The following is a 15,160-nucleotide window of genomic DNA, read 5'->3' as shown; positions in this document are numbered from 1 at the left end:
CTGTGCCTCATGGTCATTTTTGACACTCTTTTAAGCATATGCTTTTATTTTGCACAGCATTCACTACTGTTCAGAAGTTTGGGGTCAATAAGGATTATTAAGGTTTCGACAAAAATATTAAGCATTACAACTGTTACTAACATTGATGATAATAAGAAATGTTTCTTGAGCACCAAATCAGCATATTAGAATGATTTCTGAAAGATCATGTGACACTGAAGACTGGAGTAGTGGCTGCTCACAAGATTGAAGAACAAGATAAAATAAATGCAACCTTGGTGAGCATAAGAGAATTCTTTCAATAACTTGAAAATTTGTACTGACCCCGAACTTTAAAAGGTAGTGTATAATAAGACAAACAGAAATTTAAATTAAAAAAAAGTTTTGATTTTTGGAATGCAGGAAAAAAAACACTTTTAGCATTTGTTTTTAGCAATTTTTAAAGTTAATTCCACACACTTACAGATTTCATAATTATAATGCAAAGTTCAGTGTTTTAACACAAAGTTTTAACTTGCTGCATGAAAGTTTTGTGCACACCTTTGAGAATATCCAATGGCCATTAATATAGAAACATCATGGCCATCTATTTGCATCTTGCACAAGTAATATTTAATTTAAAAAGAACATCATTAAATCTTTAAGTTATAAAATTAGCCCACAACTGTTCTCAAAAAAAAATTAAAAATACTTTTAAAAAAATTAAATACTTTTAAATCTAAAACCTGGCAAATATAGATTGATTGCACACCGAACAAGCTGGAATTCACTTGAATTGCTTGATGCTGACCTCAGATTGGAAATACTACAGCAGAAATGCTATTTTATGTTGCAGCAGTATTAACATTAATCTCATTGAGGTACTTGCAGTTATGTGGTGCTATGTAATGATGTTTTAGGCTATTTTTCTAAAGGAAGCTGTGAGTTTCTTATAACTTATAAGCTCCTATACTCCCTATCAGTATCATACTTGCACATCTGAATATTACATGCAACATCATTTTTAAATTTACATCTCTAAATGTATAGTTGAAATGACATCAAGTGCCTTTTTACACATTTACCGTGATCACATATACTGTAGCTGCTGTAAAATTTGAAGTGACCTGTAAACTTCTTTTCTGTTTACATTGTTGGGGTCACAGCTGTATACCATTTGACTTGTAATACAATACCTACACAGTACCAACTGAGAATCATTAGTACAGATTTTGAAGTATTAAACAGCCTTTAGAGTTCATTACCTCAGACAGATGGTTTGTGTAAACATGCTATTTTGTAGATCCTTTAAATTAAAGAGGTCAAGACTGGTTTATTCATTAATGGTGCTGCTTTTTTATCATTTATCAGAAAATCAATAGATTATTTGTCACTTGTACAAGTAACACTGGGTTCACTGGTGTTGACATGCTTATGAAGTGGTTCAAAAACTGACAGTATGTAAACAGAATTTTAGTCTTATAGGTAGAAAATCTAAATCTTCCCCCTACTGGCCTAGGCAACAACAATAACAAAAAATATTATTAAATAAATTATCATTATATCAGTAATTGGATGCAAAGACATATATTGTCATGTTCAATAAATAACTTTCTTTTATTTCTTCATAATCTTTACATGTAATGATACATTTTTGTTTAGAACCCATATTGCTATAATCTGTCAATCCACATCCTGCATGCAATATGTATACGGTTTTGAATATTAATAATCCTTCTCTTGATATACTCCATAAAAATACATACATATAAAATTGTATTTGGCATGCTTCAAATTCAGATGAAGTTAGGATCTGGATTGATATTAAATTAAATTAAAAATTCCATCAACCTGTGCAAGATTAAAAAACATAAAAATAGAAAACATAAATATTATTAATCAACGAAATATAAAATACAATAAAACCTTTACCAATTTATATATCCAAAATGCCCATAAACTAGAGTGTAATTTTAGGAGAATGCAGATGACGATGGCAACAAGCAGGGGGATACATAGAATAATGGCTAGTAAAAATAATGCAAGACATTTTTAAACTTTAGTCCACTAATCTGCCTTTGTTATAAATGAAAGAAATAGTGAACAACTAGGCTTATATTATTAAAATAACAAGGTGCAACACTTTAAATGGATATATATGGAATTTACACTGTATTCCACTCCCGTTTCCAACTTCTTTTTGGTAAAGGTTCCTTTGTTTCTTTCTTTAAGTAATATTTCTTTTTTACTAATGTCACTTCACAATGTTAAAAAAGTATTACCTCTGTCATGTCACAATTTTTACATCAAATATTCAGAGTAGCCCACTAGATGGGGCCATTGATTTGGAAGTATCCTCGATCCACAGACTGACGGAATAAAACACACCAGTCCTCAATCAAGCCATTCTGTGACATTCTGGAAAACTGACAGGAACTTTGTCCAGTAAACGCTTCCCAATAATCCGCTTTTCCTTTACGGTGTATTTTGGCACAGAATGCTGGTACTGTTTCATATAAGATTTGCTCACATGAAGAAAACAATGGGAGTTCAGACATTCAGACTGATGCTCTCAGCAAATGCCTGCAAGCAGTACAGACCTTGGAAAAGCACTCTATTAGTGCTCTGAACATGCAAACATGACACAGTCAAACAGACAATCCAAAGACGACTCTTTTGTGTGGCACTATATGCATAAATACACATGCAATATCCAAGGGATCGTGACAAACGGCTGTAAGTATACACAATAATAAGGAACACAGGGAAGGGGATTGATGTGCACACACATTATAAACACATAGACAAACAGGTAGACAAATATTTATATTACACACAGACTGTAACTGTAAAAGAAAAAGTGCTATTTTAGAGACTGACCAGTTTACTTCTGGTTGATTCAGAGCAATTTGTGTTGCATTCACTGACTCTTTGAGCCTGAGAGTAAATAAAAACTCAAAATGGACCAAAAAGTCCAACTATGTAGCATAGACACTTCCGCAGAAGTTCAGTGTCATATATTTGAACCAGACAATATATGCAGACATTTAGAAGACCTTGATAGTATATTTTAAATCAAAGAGAGTATTATACTCTCTTCTTTTGTTTAGATACACAAAATGAGAGATTGGGTAATGGCACGATTGAAACAGACTTCTAATTTTCATTACAAAAATGATCCTGTTTACCCATAATGCACAAGGTGTATCGCAAAATGGAGTTGTGTGGAATTTAATTGAATTCCACTTGCTTTGCAGAATATGGAAAGCCACAATGCATTTGTAACTCAAATTATATAGCAAACAATGAGAAATCAGTCTGCTTCCGCTTACACTGGGGAGTAGTTTGGGGTCAGTAAGATTGTTAAAGTTGAAAGAAGATGCTTACGCTCACCAAGGCTGCATTTATTTGACAAAAATACAATGATATTGTGAAATATTATTACAATTTAAAAGAACTGTTTTATAATGTAATTTATTCATGAATCTTCAGCAGCCATTACTCCAGTCTTCAGTGACACAAGATTCTTCAGAAACCATTCTAATATGCTGATTTGCTGCTGAAGAAACATTTCTTATTATTATCAATCAGAAAACAGTTGGGCTATTTAATATGTTTGTTGAAAGAGGGATGCAATTTTTTTCAAGATTCTTTGATGACGGAAGTTCAAAAGAACAGAATTTATTTGAAATGGATTTATGTTGCTCCGCACATGATATGCGGACATAAATACTGTATATTTACCATGTCCACGAATGAAGAATTTGTTCCCTCATTTTAATAAAATTTATTTCCTTCATTCTCTCATTTTAGGTAAATCGTGGCCAGATGGCCTTATTTTTTTTGTTCCCTTGTTTTAGTAAATAATGGCCACGCTGTATTAATTCATTTCCTCATTTTGATTATCAAACCAAGGCAATGAATTAGTACAACGTGGCCACAAATTACTAAAACGAGCCAACAAATTCTTCTTTCGTGGCCACAATTTAACTGAAATGAGAGAACAAATTTCAGGTCATACCATTCATCAATGGAAAGCTTATTTATTCAAAAATTGACCCTTATGACTGGTTTTGTGGTCCAGGGTCACATATATTCCCACATGTCATGCAGGACTCTGTATAGATCAGAATATCATTTATAACATTATAAATGTCATAATTGTCACAACTGATCAACTAAATGCACCTCCCCCAAACTCTTACTGAACCCAAACGGTTGAATGTTGAATAATAAAAAAGCATGCAATGATAAATGTTTTAGACTAATATTTTATGTTGTTTTTATTTAATTTGATCACATTGCATGTTTAATTCAGCAGCTGCCAATTATCATTTTAAATGAAACTTTAATTACTTTTATGTTTTTTTCTTTCCTGAATCATAATTATGTTCTTAAATAATTTAAAAATTTTACTATTTAGTTTCTCTCTCTCCCTCTCTCTCAGTTATGCTAATGCAAAGCATATATGCAATATAAATAAATTTGCCCAAAAATATGGTTATTTTGCATTTTTTAATCCAATGTAAAATCCCTTTAGTATTGATGGTCCAATCAAAGGAGGAGAAAAAAAATCAGCTGAAATAGTTTCTAGTTGATCACACTCAAAAGGTCAATATGCACTGGGGGATACAGTACTCAATGCAGACCCTGATGTATCCTGTATATTTTGTTCATTTGTGATTTTCTTTGCATACTGTACACAGTAAACTGCATACTGTAAAAGTAATAGTATGGTAGTATGCTATTCCAAAAATACCCACAGTCCCTTCAACATTAAACAATATCTTCAATAAACTCCATAAATAAGCATCAACAATGCAATGCTGTGAACAAAACGTACAGTGCATTTGAGATGAGCATGAACACGCTCTTGATGCCAGACATCCGGCAGCGGCTCCATTGGACTGGCTGCCAATCACTCCTCATCGGTCCCATCTGACATGACTTGGAGTGAGATAAAGTACAAAGTCGTCACATTTCAAAGACAGGGAATGAGAAAAACACACAGCGCGGAGGGACACAGGATGTTATTGCATTAAATGGTATCCAGTGAGGAGCCCTTGCATGTCCCTGTCAAGCTGATGGTAGAGAACATCCCTCACTGCCGTTTCAGAGTCTGCCACAATCACAATCGCCATAATAAATATAAAAAACAAAACTCGCTCTAGGGATTCACATCCTCTGCTCCCCACACTCTTCGAACTAAAAGAAAGTGGAGTTTTTGATGCATGTTTCTTAAGAGAGGTCAGATCAAGCAGGGTTCACAGTGGGCGGGGCTACTCCATGCCATTCCGTAACATCTGATTGGCTGCGATAAGCATGACGCTGATGATGAAGGCCATTGCAAAAGCGCAGATGAGGCTCTTGCGGACACACGTCTGACGATTCTTCTTTTTCGAATGCACTGATGGAGTAGAACAGAGCATATGTGAAAGGCACACAGAAGAGCATCAATGAGAAGAGATTACAGCACACCATGAGCATAAGCCATCCAAACAATGATCCAGCAGCGCTGCTGATCTCTGTGCATAATGAGGCTTTGAAAATAAACAATAATGAAACAAAACGTGTGGCTATGCTGAGCTGCCTCACACGCATGATTGCACACACACACACACACAGACAGACAGAAATAAATATTCAGGGGAAACTGTTTAAGGGCACAGTGTGGGCCAATAAAGCATATATTTTAAAACATTGTGACAGACTAATTGGATTTTGAGGCATGAAATTGTTCTTTTTTATTCACTTTTTTCTCGGGCCGACATCCATTCAGTTTGTGTTGTTATTCTGTGCTGCATATTGAGATTAAATATTGAACTGCTGAAACATAATTGGATAGAAGTCTTTACGATATTTTCCCTGTTTCAGAATTCCATTCATTCCTTTTACTTCTGTTGGCTGATGAAAACATCTGGTTCAATAATACTTCAAAAGCGGGTGAAATTCAAAAGTAACCAATGCTGGAAGTAAGGAAAATATTACATTTATCAGATGCTTTTCATTCCAAAGAAAACCTATAATGCACTGAGAGCACAGAACTCTCATCTTATTAAATGGCCAGTTTCTGGGCAAACACATCAGGCTATAGAGCATAATAGTCGGGGCTCCAGAAGTAAAAATCCATAAAGAAATGAATTTTTAATGATAACATATAAACCTTTCAAGACCTTCTATAAGCTCTGATATTGTTAAGCAATGATATATGCTATGATATATGCTTCTTTAGAAGCCAAAAGTCAATGTGATTTCAGCTTCATTTAAAAAAGCAAACTTTTCATTGGATGAACCAATCAGAGGAGTTGATGTTACCATGGAAATGAGAACACAGCACCCTCTCACTCCCACTACACCAATTATTTATTTATTTGTAATTAAACATTTTTCTAAATAAATTTAAATAGATTTAATTTAATTTGTATAATTACAATAAATGTCTACAAGTCAATTATAGATATAATACATGGCTCTGTAAAAGCCAAAAGTCAATGCGATTTCAGCTTAAAGGGGTGGTTCAGTGTTTTTTTTCTAGGCTTGATCGTGTTTATGGGGTGCAGTCTAACATGTGTTAATGCTTCGTTTTTTTTAAAAACGCATTATTTTTCACATAATTTACCTTTATTCCACACCTCTCTGTCCCTTCTCTGAGAAACGCGCTGATCAATTTCCTGCTTTTATGAAGCCCTTCCCTCAGAAATAGGCAATGGGCTCTGATTGGTTAGCTAGCCCAGTGTGTTGTGATTGGCTAAACCGCCTCTAGTGCGCATCTAAACATCCCGCCCCTCACCTCAGCGGCATGTGCTCCGGTTGTATTGTAAACAACGGCGTCATGTAGGCATTAAACTGCCAGAATTTTAAAAGACGATATCTCTGTTTGCATTGAACTTTCAGCTTCGTAACTGCAGATATTGTTTATACTCAAACAGCAACATTACACACTAACTAACATTAAAAAAGTGAAATCGCAATGAACCACCCCTTTAATATAAAAAGTATCCATTAGATCGACCAATCAGAGAAGTCGCTATCACTTCCATAAAGCATTGTGAGTGACATACTGACTACATTCTTACTACTATCTATAATTAAGCATTTTGCAATCAAATTTAAATATATTTAATTTCATTTTTTTTTTTATAATTATTGTTTTAAATTAATTAATTTAATATATTGTATTTTTTAATAAATGACTATAAGTTAAAAAAGTTTATATTGCACCATGATACATGCTTCTGTAGAAGCTTAAAGTCTGTGATCTTAGCATAATTGAAAAAAAAACGTGTTCCTTATTAGATCCACCAATCAAGGAAGTCGCTGTTGAGCGAGAATGCATTGCAAATGGCATTATCAACTATACTCTTGCTACTTATTTATATATAATTATATTCTTTGTAATAAAATGTAAATATATCTATTTTTATATATAAATTTAAATATATGTGATATTGTACTTAATTATTATAAATGACAATGAGTCAATAATTTTATATATGAGTCAATTTTATATATCATCGTTTTTGATTCAATTACATCATTTCTAATGTTTCATGGGAGGAGTACTTCATTATCTCATAAAATACATTATATACACATTCTTGTACCTTATTTGAATCCAAAAAGTATTTGATAAAGAAGTTTGTAAGCTGTGATTTAACTCAGAGCTAGTTGGTTTGGTTTAAGGCTTAAAACTCTTTATTGAAGAATTTTTGAAATGCCTGTGTAGAAAAATACTTCTAGGCTTCTGAAAAACTGATCATATGAAAATATTTTCAGTAGTATTCATACAGAACTGAATTCTCGAGTTACTGGCAGTACTTTAAGCATCACCTCATCGGAGCTTTGCAAAGTTTCCAGAGTCTGTAAACTTGAATCAGCGCGAGTTTAACAAATTGTTGCGGGATCCGTCAATTAACATGAAATTGTTCACTTTGCTATTTACCTCCCTGAAATTCGGTCTGGCAGTTTCCTGAGTTCTCCTTCAAGCTCTCTTCCTCGGTGACGATAATATTCTCGATGTCCTTCATGGTGAGATGGTCTCTGAAGGCGTGGAACAGGACGTGTTTGAGCTCCTCCAGGGACATCTGTTGCATGTCAAACTGCGGAGTGGAAACACAAGAGGCCTGTTGTCAAATCTCAGCACGGCTGGGCTGTCAGAGCTTCTCTGTGGGGCAGTGCTCAGATCCTACAGTCATTTATTATGGGAGAATTTGCTACGACAGAACGTTTAGATAAGTGAAGCTAGAAGAGAGGTTCACTAGCCAGTTACTACATTAATCAAGTGTTTACTTGCTCAATCACACTCACTCTCTGGCTCAGTCAGTGGTGAACAATGAAAAGAAGCACAGCACATAAATTGATCATTGCACTGGACAATCTTTCGGACACAAATGAGATGTGAATCTACATCGATGTTGACATGTCCAATAGTTCCTCACATCTTTACTGTCCTGCAACCCAAAAATACATCAAATAAAATCCTTAACAGAAACACACTTCATCTAAGAGACTTCATTTCTGATGTCCAATTAGCAGTGCATCTCTGTCCTCATTGAACTGCAATGTCTGTAGTGACAGCACTGCGACCTGAAGCTGGGTGAAAGCTGAATAAAGGAGAAGACGAAAAAGAGGAGGCAGATTTGGGCTGGTTCAATAATTCAGAATCACTGAGAGAGACAGACTTGAACTTTTCCAATTTCACGGCAAACTCTGTGTCAAGGGTTTTCTCAGAAACCTTGAATGAGCTTTGGTGGTGGTGGGGATTTATCCTGTCTTGGCAGAGTCAATAAATTATTGAACTGTATGAGAAAATATGTATTGCATTCCTGTGTCCTTCTCCTTGATTCTATTCACTCAAACACATTTTTCCAGACTCTTGAAATCTTTGCAAGTGTTTTCATTGATGCTGTTCAAGCATATGTAATGTGTATCGTATAAATGCATTGATTTCATTACATATCTGCTTACTTTTTAACTAAACAAACCAAAAAAGATGGTCAAAATGTATGCACATTACTACTAGTAGTAAACCTTTATTTAACCAGGTTAAAAAGAAAAAACTAAGAATGCAGCAACATATATAATGAAAACAAAATATTTCTAAAGGATATATATATATATATATCTCATTTTAATAAAATATAAATTAAAAATTAAACAATAAATATTACAAATAAATTAAATATTCCCTTTAAGTATTATTTTCAGTAGTATTCATACAGAACTGAATTCTCGAGTTACTGGCAGTACTTTAAGCATCACCTCATCGGAGCTTTGCAAAGTTTCCAGAGTCTGTAAACTTGAATCAGCGCGAGTTTAACAAATTGTTGCGGGATCCGTCAATTAACATGAAATTGTTCACTTTGCTATTTACCTCCCTGAAATTCGGTCTGGCAGTTTCCTGAGTTCTCCTTCAAGCTCTCTTCCTCGGTGACGATAATATTCTCGATGTCCTTCATGGTGAGATGGTCTCTGAAGGCGTGGAACAGGACGTGTTTGAGCTCCTCCAGGGACATCTGTTGCATGTCAAACTGCGGAGTGGAAACACAAGAGGCCTGTTGTCAAATCTCAGCACGGCTGGGCTGTCAGAGCTTCTCTGTGGGGCAGTGCTCAGATCCTACAGTCATTTATTATGGGAGAATTTGCTACGACAGAACGTTTAGATAAGTGAAGCTAGAAGAGAGGTTCACTAGCCAGTTACTACATTAATCAAGTGTTTACTTGCTCAATCACACTCACTCTCTGGCTCAGTCAGTGGTGAACAATGAAAAGAAGCACAGCACATAAATTGATCATTGCACTGGACAATCTTTCGGACACAAATGAGATGTGAATCTACATCGATGTTGACATGTCCAATAGTTCCTCACATCTTTACTGTCCTGCAACCCAAAAATACATCAAATAAAATCCTTAACAGAAACACACTTCATCTAAGAGACTTCATTTCTGATGTCCAATTAGCAGTGCATCTCTGTCCTCATTGAACTGCAATGTCTGTAGTGACAGCACTGCGACCTGAAGCTGGGTGAAAGCTGAATAAAGGAGAAGACGAAAAAGAGGAGGCAGATTTGGGCTGGTTCAATAATTCAGAATCACTGAGAGAGACAGACTTGAACTTGTCCAATTTCCCGACAAGCTCTGTGTCAAGGGTCTTCTCAGAAGCCTTGAATGAGCTTTGGTGGTGGGGGTGTTATCCTGTCTTGGCAGAGTCAATAAATTATTGAACTGTATGAGAAAATATGTATTGCATTCCTGTGTCCTTCTCCTTGATTCTATTCACTCAAACACATTTTTCCAGACTCTTGAAATCTTTGCAAGTGTTTTCATTGATGCTGTTCAAGCATATGTAATGTGTATCGTATAAATGCATTGATTTCATTACATATCTGCTTACTTTTTAACTAAACAAACCAAAAAAGATGGTCAAAATGTATGCACATTACTACTAGTAGTAAACCTTTATTTAACCAGGTTAAAAAGAAAAAACTAAGAATGCAGCAACATATATAATGAAAACAAAATATTTCTAAAGGATATATATATATATATCTCATTTTAATAAAATATAAATTAAAAATTAAACAATAAATATTACAAATAAATTAAATATTCCCTTTAAGTATGCCGTTATAATAAAAAATGATTACATAAATGTACACAATTACATTGTTTAATTTACAATTTACTGAATTTCTAAATAACTATTCTTGCTGAAATTAAATTGGAAATATATATTGAATAAATAAATGCTTCCAATTTGAATACTAATATAAATAAGAAAATAAATATGAATACAATTTAAAATGTAAAATAAAAAAATATTTCCTATAAGAATGCAGTTGCAATCAAATTACTATATAAATGTACACAATTACATTAATTTACAATTTGCTGAATTTCTAAATTACCATCCTTGCTTAAATTAAATTGGAAATATATATCTAATAACATAAATATTTCTAATAAGTGTATACATAAATGTTATTTGATTTGCAATTTACCATTCTTCCTTAAATTAAATTGAAAATCTATAATATAATGAAATCATATTATACTACAATATAATGAAATTATGTTTCTTTCATCAGAATACACAGCAACCTTTGAATGGACATTCAAGAAGCTTTTCACACTCAGATGGTTATGGCATCTACTGGCAATAGTTAACTGGACCATGCTAACAGCCAAACCTTGACCTCTTAGCAAACATACAGTCCTTGTGCCCTTTAGAAGCTCCTGGGGATTCAGCGAAGATGCAGAACCAACAGTTATCTGATGTTATCGCAGAGGCTTTTCAGACAATGTCCCTTAAACAAAGCCATGCGTAAAGTCTCAATGAGACATTATCAGCTGGGATTGTCTCTTGTGAGGAGCGAGATGACAGCACTGAGTGTGTATCTAAGTTATTCAGTTATTCACACCCATTCAGACACATACTCTCATGGGATCCCTTCAACTCCAAATTCACTTCTTTTTCCAGCACTGACTATTCTCTCTCTCTGAAAGAAAACTATATGAAAGAGACCTGTTGATGTCTTGGTTATGAACTCTGTAATATCATAGCATTTCTTATATCAAACTGTGTTTTTCTCTCATTAGCTCAGCGTAAATGGCCCCATTCTCTACTGCCTAAATAAGCAGCTAAGAATCCGCTCATGGAAACTCATCAGCAACCTCAAACACTCTACATTTCGATCTATAAAAATGGTCAAAAATGATGGTGCAATAAAACAAGTAGGGATTGCAACCCTGTTGTGTTAACAAGTGATGTTGATGTAGTACCTCAAGGCATCAGTTCTAATGTTCTAGTTCTTCATATGACCAATGCCTGCATGGCATTAAGTGAGGCAATTTACCGCAAGTTGTTTCAAAGGTGTTGAAGCACTCTATCAGGATAATTGCACTTACTTAGAGTGTGCTTGAAAACAAAAAGTCTGAATTATGGTAACATAGCAGCATTTAATAAGATGATTTCAAAAGAATATTGTAGGAGTCCATTACCACCCACCACACAGAAACATCCATAAGCTGTGGGGAAGACTCAATAATAATAATAATAATAATAATAATAATAATAATAATTATTATTATTATTTCAGAATCCTTCTGAAATCATTCTAATATCCTGATTTTTTATAATTTATTTATTCTTTATTACTTATTCTTTATTTATTTTTTATATTTTTTGTAACATTATAAATCTAAGTCTACTGTCACTTTTGATCAATTTAATGTATCCATGCTGAATAAAATTATTTATTCTTTCTTATACACACACACACACACACCACAGAGATATATATATATATATATATTAGGTATTTATATTAATAATAGCTCCAACAAAAACATAAACATAAAGCAAGGAAATTAAATGATAAATTCAGGGGGGGAAATCACTCTTTTATACCAAAAACAATATTGTCACATGATACATTCCTTTTCTTTCACATTCAGTTTGACTTTATTTATGACATCAATAAAGGAACGCTCTTGTAGGAGGTCTGCCTTGTGTGAGTGAATGCTAATGTATGTATGTGTGTGTGTGTGTGTGTGTGTGTGTGTACTGGCTGTAATCCACGCAGTCTGTTTGATCTGACAGGCATTTGAGAGGCCTCTGATTATCACAGATTTACAACAAACGGTGTTGCTTATTTTGCAGTGGTGGCACTGAAAGTCTGTATTGATTCACATCTTTGACCATCAATCCTGAAGTACCGCTCAGCGTAGCAGGTGATTAACGTTTCAATTACTCATAGGCTCTCGTTTTAATGGCAGGTACATGATTAATGTGAGAAAGAAAATACCTCTGTGAAATGATTTGGGAGAGCTCTCATAAAGAAAGACAAAACAAACAAATTCATAATAATAAACTAATTCAGAGAGTTAAAATGCCTGTTCTACTGCCAAATTATTGTGATCATTTACACATTGCTCGTCAAACTTACACAGTTTGTATTCAATACATTTCGTAAATATAATATACTAAATCTGTTCCAAAACCTAGGGAACCGCCTCAGTCTACATAGGGAGCAACTCTGCATGTCATAGTATTCCCTATGAAAGATGAAATAAACCAGATGAAATAACATCTATTTAACTCAAAAGCATTATTTAACCGAAATGCATTAGTTTACACCAACAAAACAAATTTTTATGGATTAAATAAGGTACAAACAATTGCTGGGGACCACTTTGAGTTTGATATAACGTGACACTCAAGCATAAAAATGCATAGCACACACAAATATTGATTAAAATGATCCATTTTTCATTAGTCTGAAGTGTTTTTATTAAAACTTTTCAGTTTTAAATGAAATATAAGTTCATATACAATTAACGTTTCACTCGCTTCATTCACAATTGGTATTTTTCACTGAGTTCTGCATTCTGGGAAGGATCTATGCAATGCTGCCATAGAATTTGTATGATGATGATTTATTTATGATGAATTAAAATGCCATCGTATAGGCAATTGTGTCTTAATATTTCAAGTTCAAGTTCCCCTCCAAAACCTAGACCTGGTGTTAAAAGTGTGTCTGGTTTGTGGCCAGCTCTCATGTCACACGGCTAAGCGGATCTGCACACTGAGGGAGATGGGCCATGAAGAAATCTGTCAGAGGCTGATGTCTTTGGTTGACCCACTGAGCACGGGACGAGGGCGGTAAGTGTCGTGTTGAAGGTGTCCTGACACATTTGTCACAATGAAATAAGAGCTCGGCTCTTTTTCCTTCCCATTCCTTGTCTGTTAATGCTGATATGGAGCGCTAAGCTACACTGATGTGAGGAGAGAAGAGCGAACGACCATATCAGCTGACTCTTAGGGACGCAGAACAACACGATTTGATGTACTAAATACCATGGATTAGTTATTTGTTATGGTCAAATTAAAATTTTCAAATACTTTTATTAGTGCTGTCAATCTATTAAAATGAATGAAATAAATTTCCTGCAACACCTTTTGTATCAAATTCAATGCAAATAATAGCTTGTTGTCAATATTTACCATATTAGGATATTTTAAATACATTACTGTGGCAGCCAAGTAAGGTACAAAAAAGGCTATTTAAAAGTCAAAATATTGTTTTCTTTAAAATGAATAATAATAATTGTAATAATAATAATGATAATAAATTCATGTATATCTCTCTTTGGACTGACTGGACCCAAAAAAAACATGCTTTGCATTAATGAGGATGAACAATTCAAAGACATTATTGTAGCAGTAAAGCAATGACAAAAAGGCCCTTAAGCCGGTTAATCGGCCTTACTTAATCGGTTTTATTTACAATAACAACAACAACAACAATAATAATAATTATTATTATTATAGATTTCTTTCTTTGAACTGACTGTGGACTCAAGACACAATATACTGAAGATAATTCAAAAACATTATTGTGGTCCTTTAGAAGTAAAAATATTGTTTTGTTTTATTCACTATTATTATTATTATTACTACTACTACTCTTATTATTGAATTATTAATAACTACTATTATTATTAATATATGTCTGACTCTGGTCTGACAGTGGATGAAGGTAATGTGGATGAACACATTATTGTGGCAGAGGAGTAAAGCAATTACAAAAGGGCCATTTAGAAGTCAAAATATTGCTTTATTTACTACTATTATTACTATAATTAATAATAATAATAATAATAATTATTATTATATCTTTCTCTCTGGACAACATATTCACATTTAGGAGGTATTTCTGCCTGTACTTCAGCTCAAACTGTTTCCATTGACATTCCATTGTCAGTCAGACATGATTAAATGTGTTAATTTTAAAATAACTAACTGTATTAAACTAAAATGTTAATTTGACAGACCTATTTTTATCTGCTGTTTTTTCAGTGGCCCCTCAAAGTCACAGCTGAATCGAAGTAAACCGATCCTTAATCAAGACAAGATGATTCAGAATATCTCATACAGTCTGCCAATCGATACTATATCACTCCGTCAAGACATCAGCGGTGACCGTCTGTGGTGTCTTATCAGAGACTCCAACATGTTATTACTGCGCGCCAAAAAAGCATTGAAAAATCATTTGAGGAAGTGCAGTGATATGCCCCTACTAACTTGATCGATACCCTTGAAGTACACACACAAACACACACACATACACACACACACACACACACACACACACACAGACACAGACACACACACACA

At 34.0% G+C, this 15,160-nt stretch overlaps 1 protein-coding gene across 1 annotated transcript in view; it reads right to left on the bottom strand.

The window, feature by feature from the left end:
• Positions 1-4,529: 4,529 nt before the first annotated feature.
• LOC107715295 (calcium-binding protein 8-like) overlaps positions 4,530-15,160 on the bottom strand; it is a 32,749-nt gene continuing 22,118 nt past the window's right edge. Inside the window, exons 5-6 of the mRNA XM_016521368.1 lie at positions 9,353-9,509; positions 4,530-5,386 (exon numbers count right to left, since the gene is read on the bottom strand). Coding sequence (XP_016376854.1) covers positions 5,259-5,386; positions 9,353-9,509 — 285 coding nt within the window. The 3' untranslated portion in view covers positions 4,530-5,258. The remainder of the gene's footprint in view (positions 5,387-9,352; positions 9,510-15,160) is intronic.

Source organism: Sinocyclocheilus rhinocerous, unplaced genomic scaffold (genome assembly GCF_001515625.1).
Source record: "Sinocyclocheilus rhinocerous isolate Xijiao unplaced genomic scaffold, SAMN03320098_v1.1 scaffold299, whole genome shotgun sequence".
Classification (NCBI taxonomy): Eukaryota; Metazoa; Chordata; class Actinopteri; order Cypriniformes; family Cyprinidae; genus Sinocyclocheilus; species Sinocyclocheilus rhinocerous.
The sequence above is the reverse complement of the archived record's forward strand: the minus strand, read 5'-3'. Positions and strand labels throughout refer to the sequence as shown.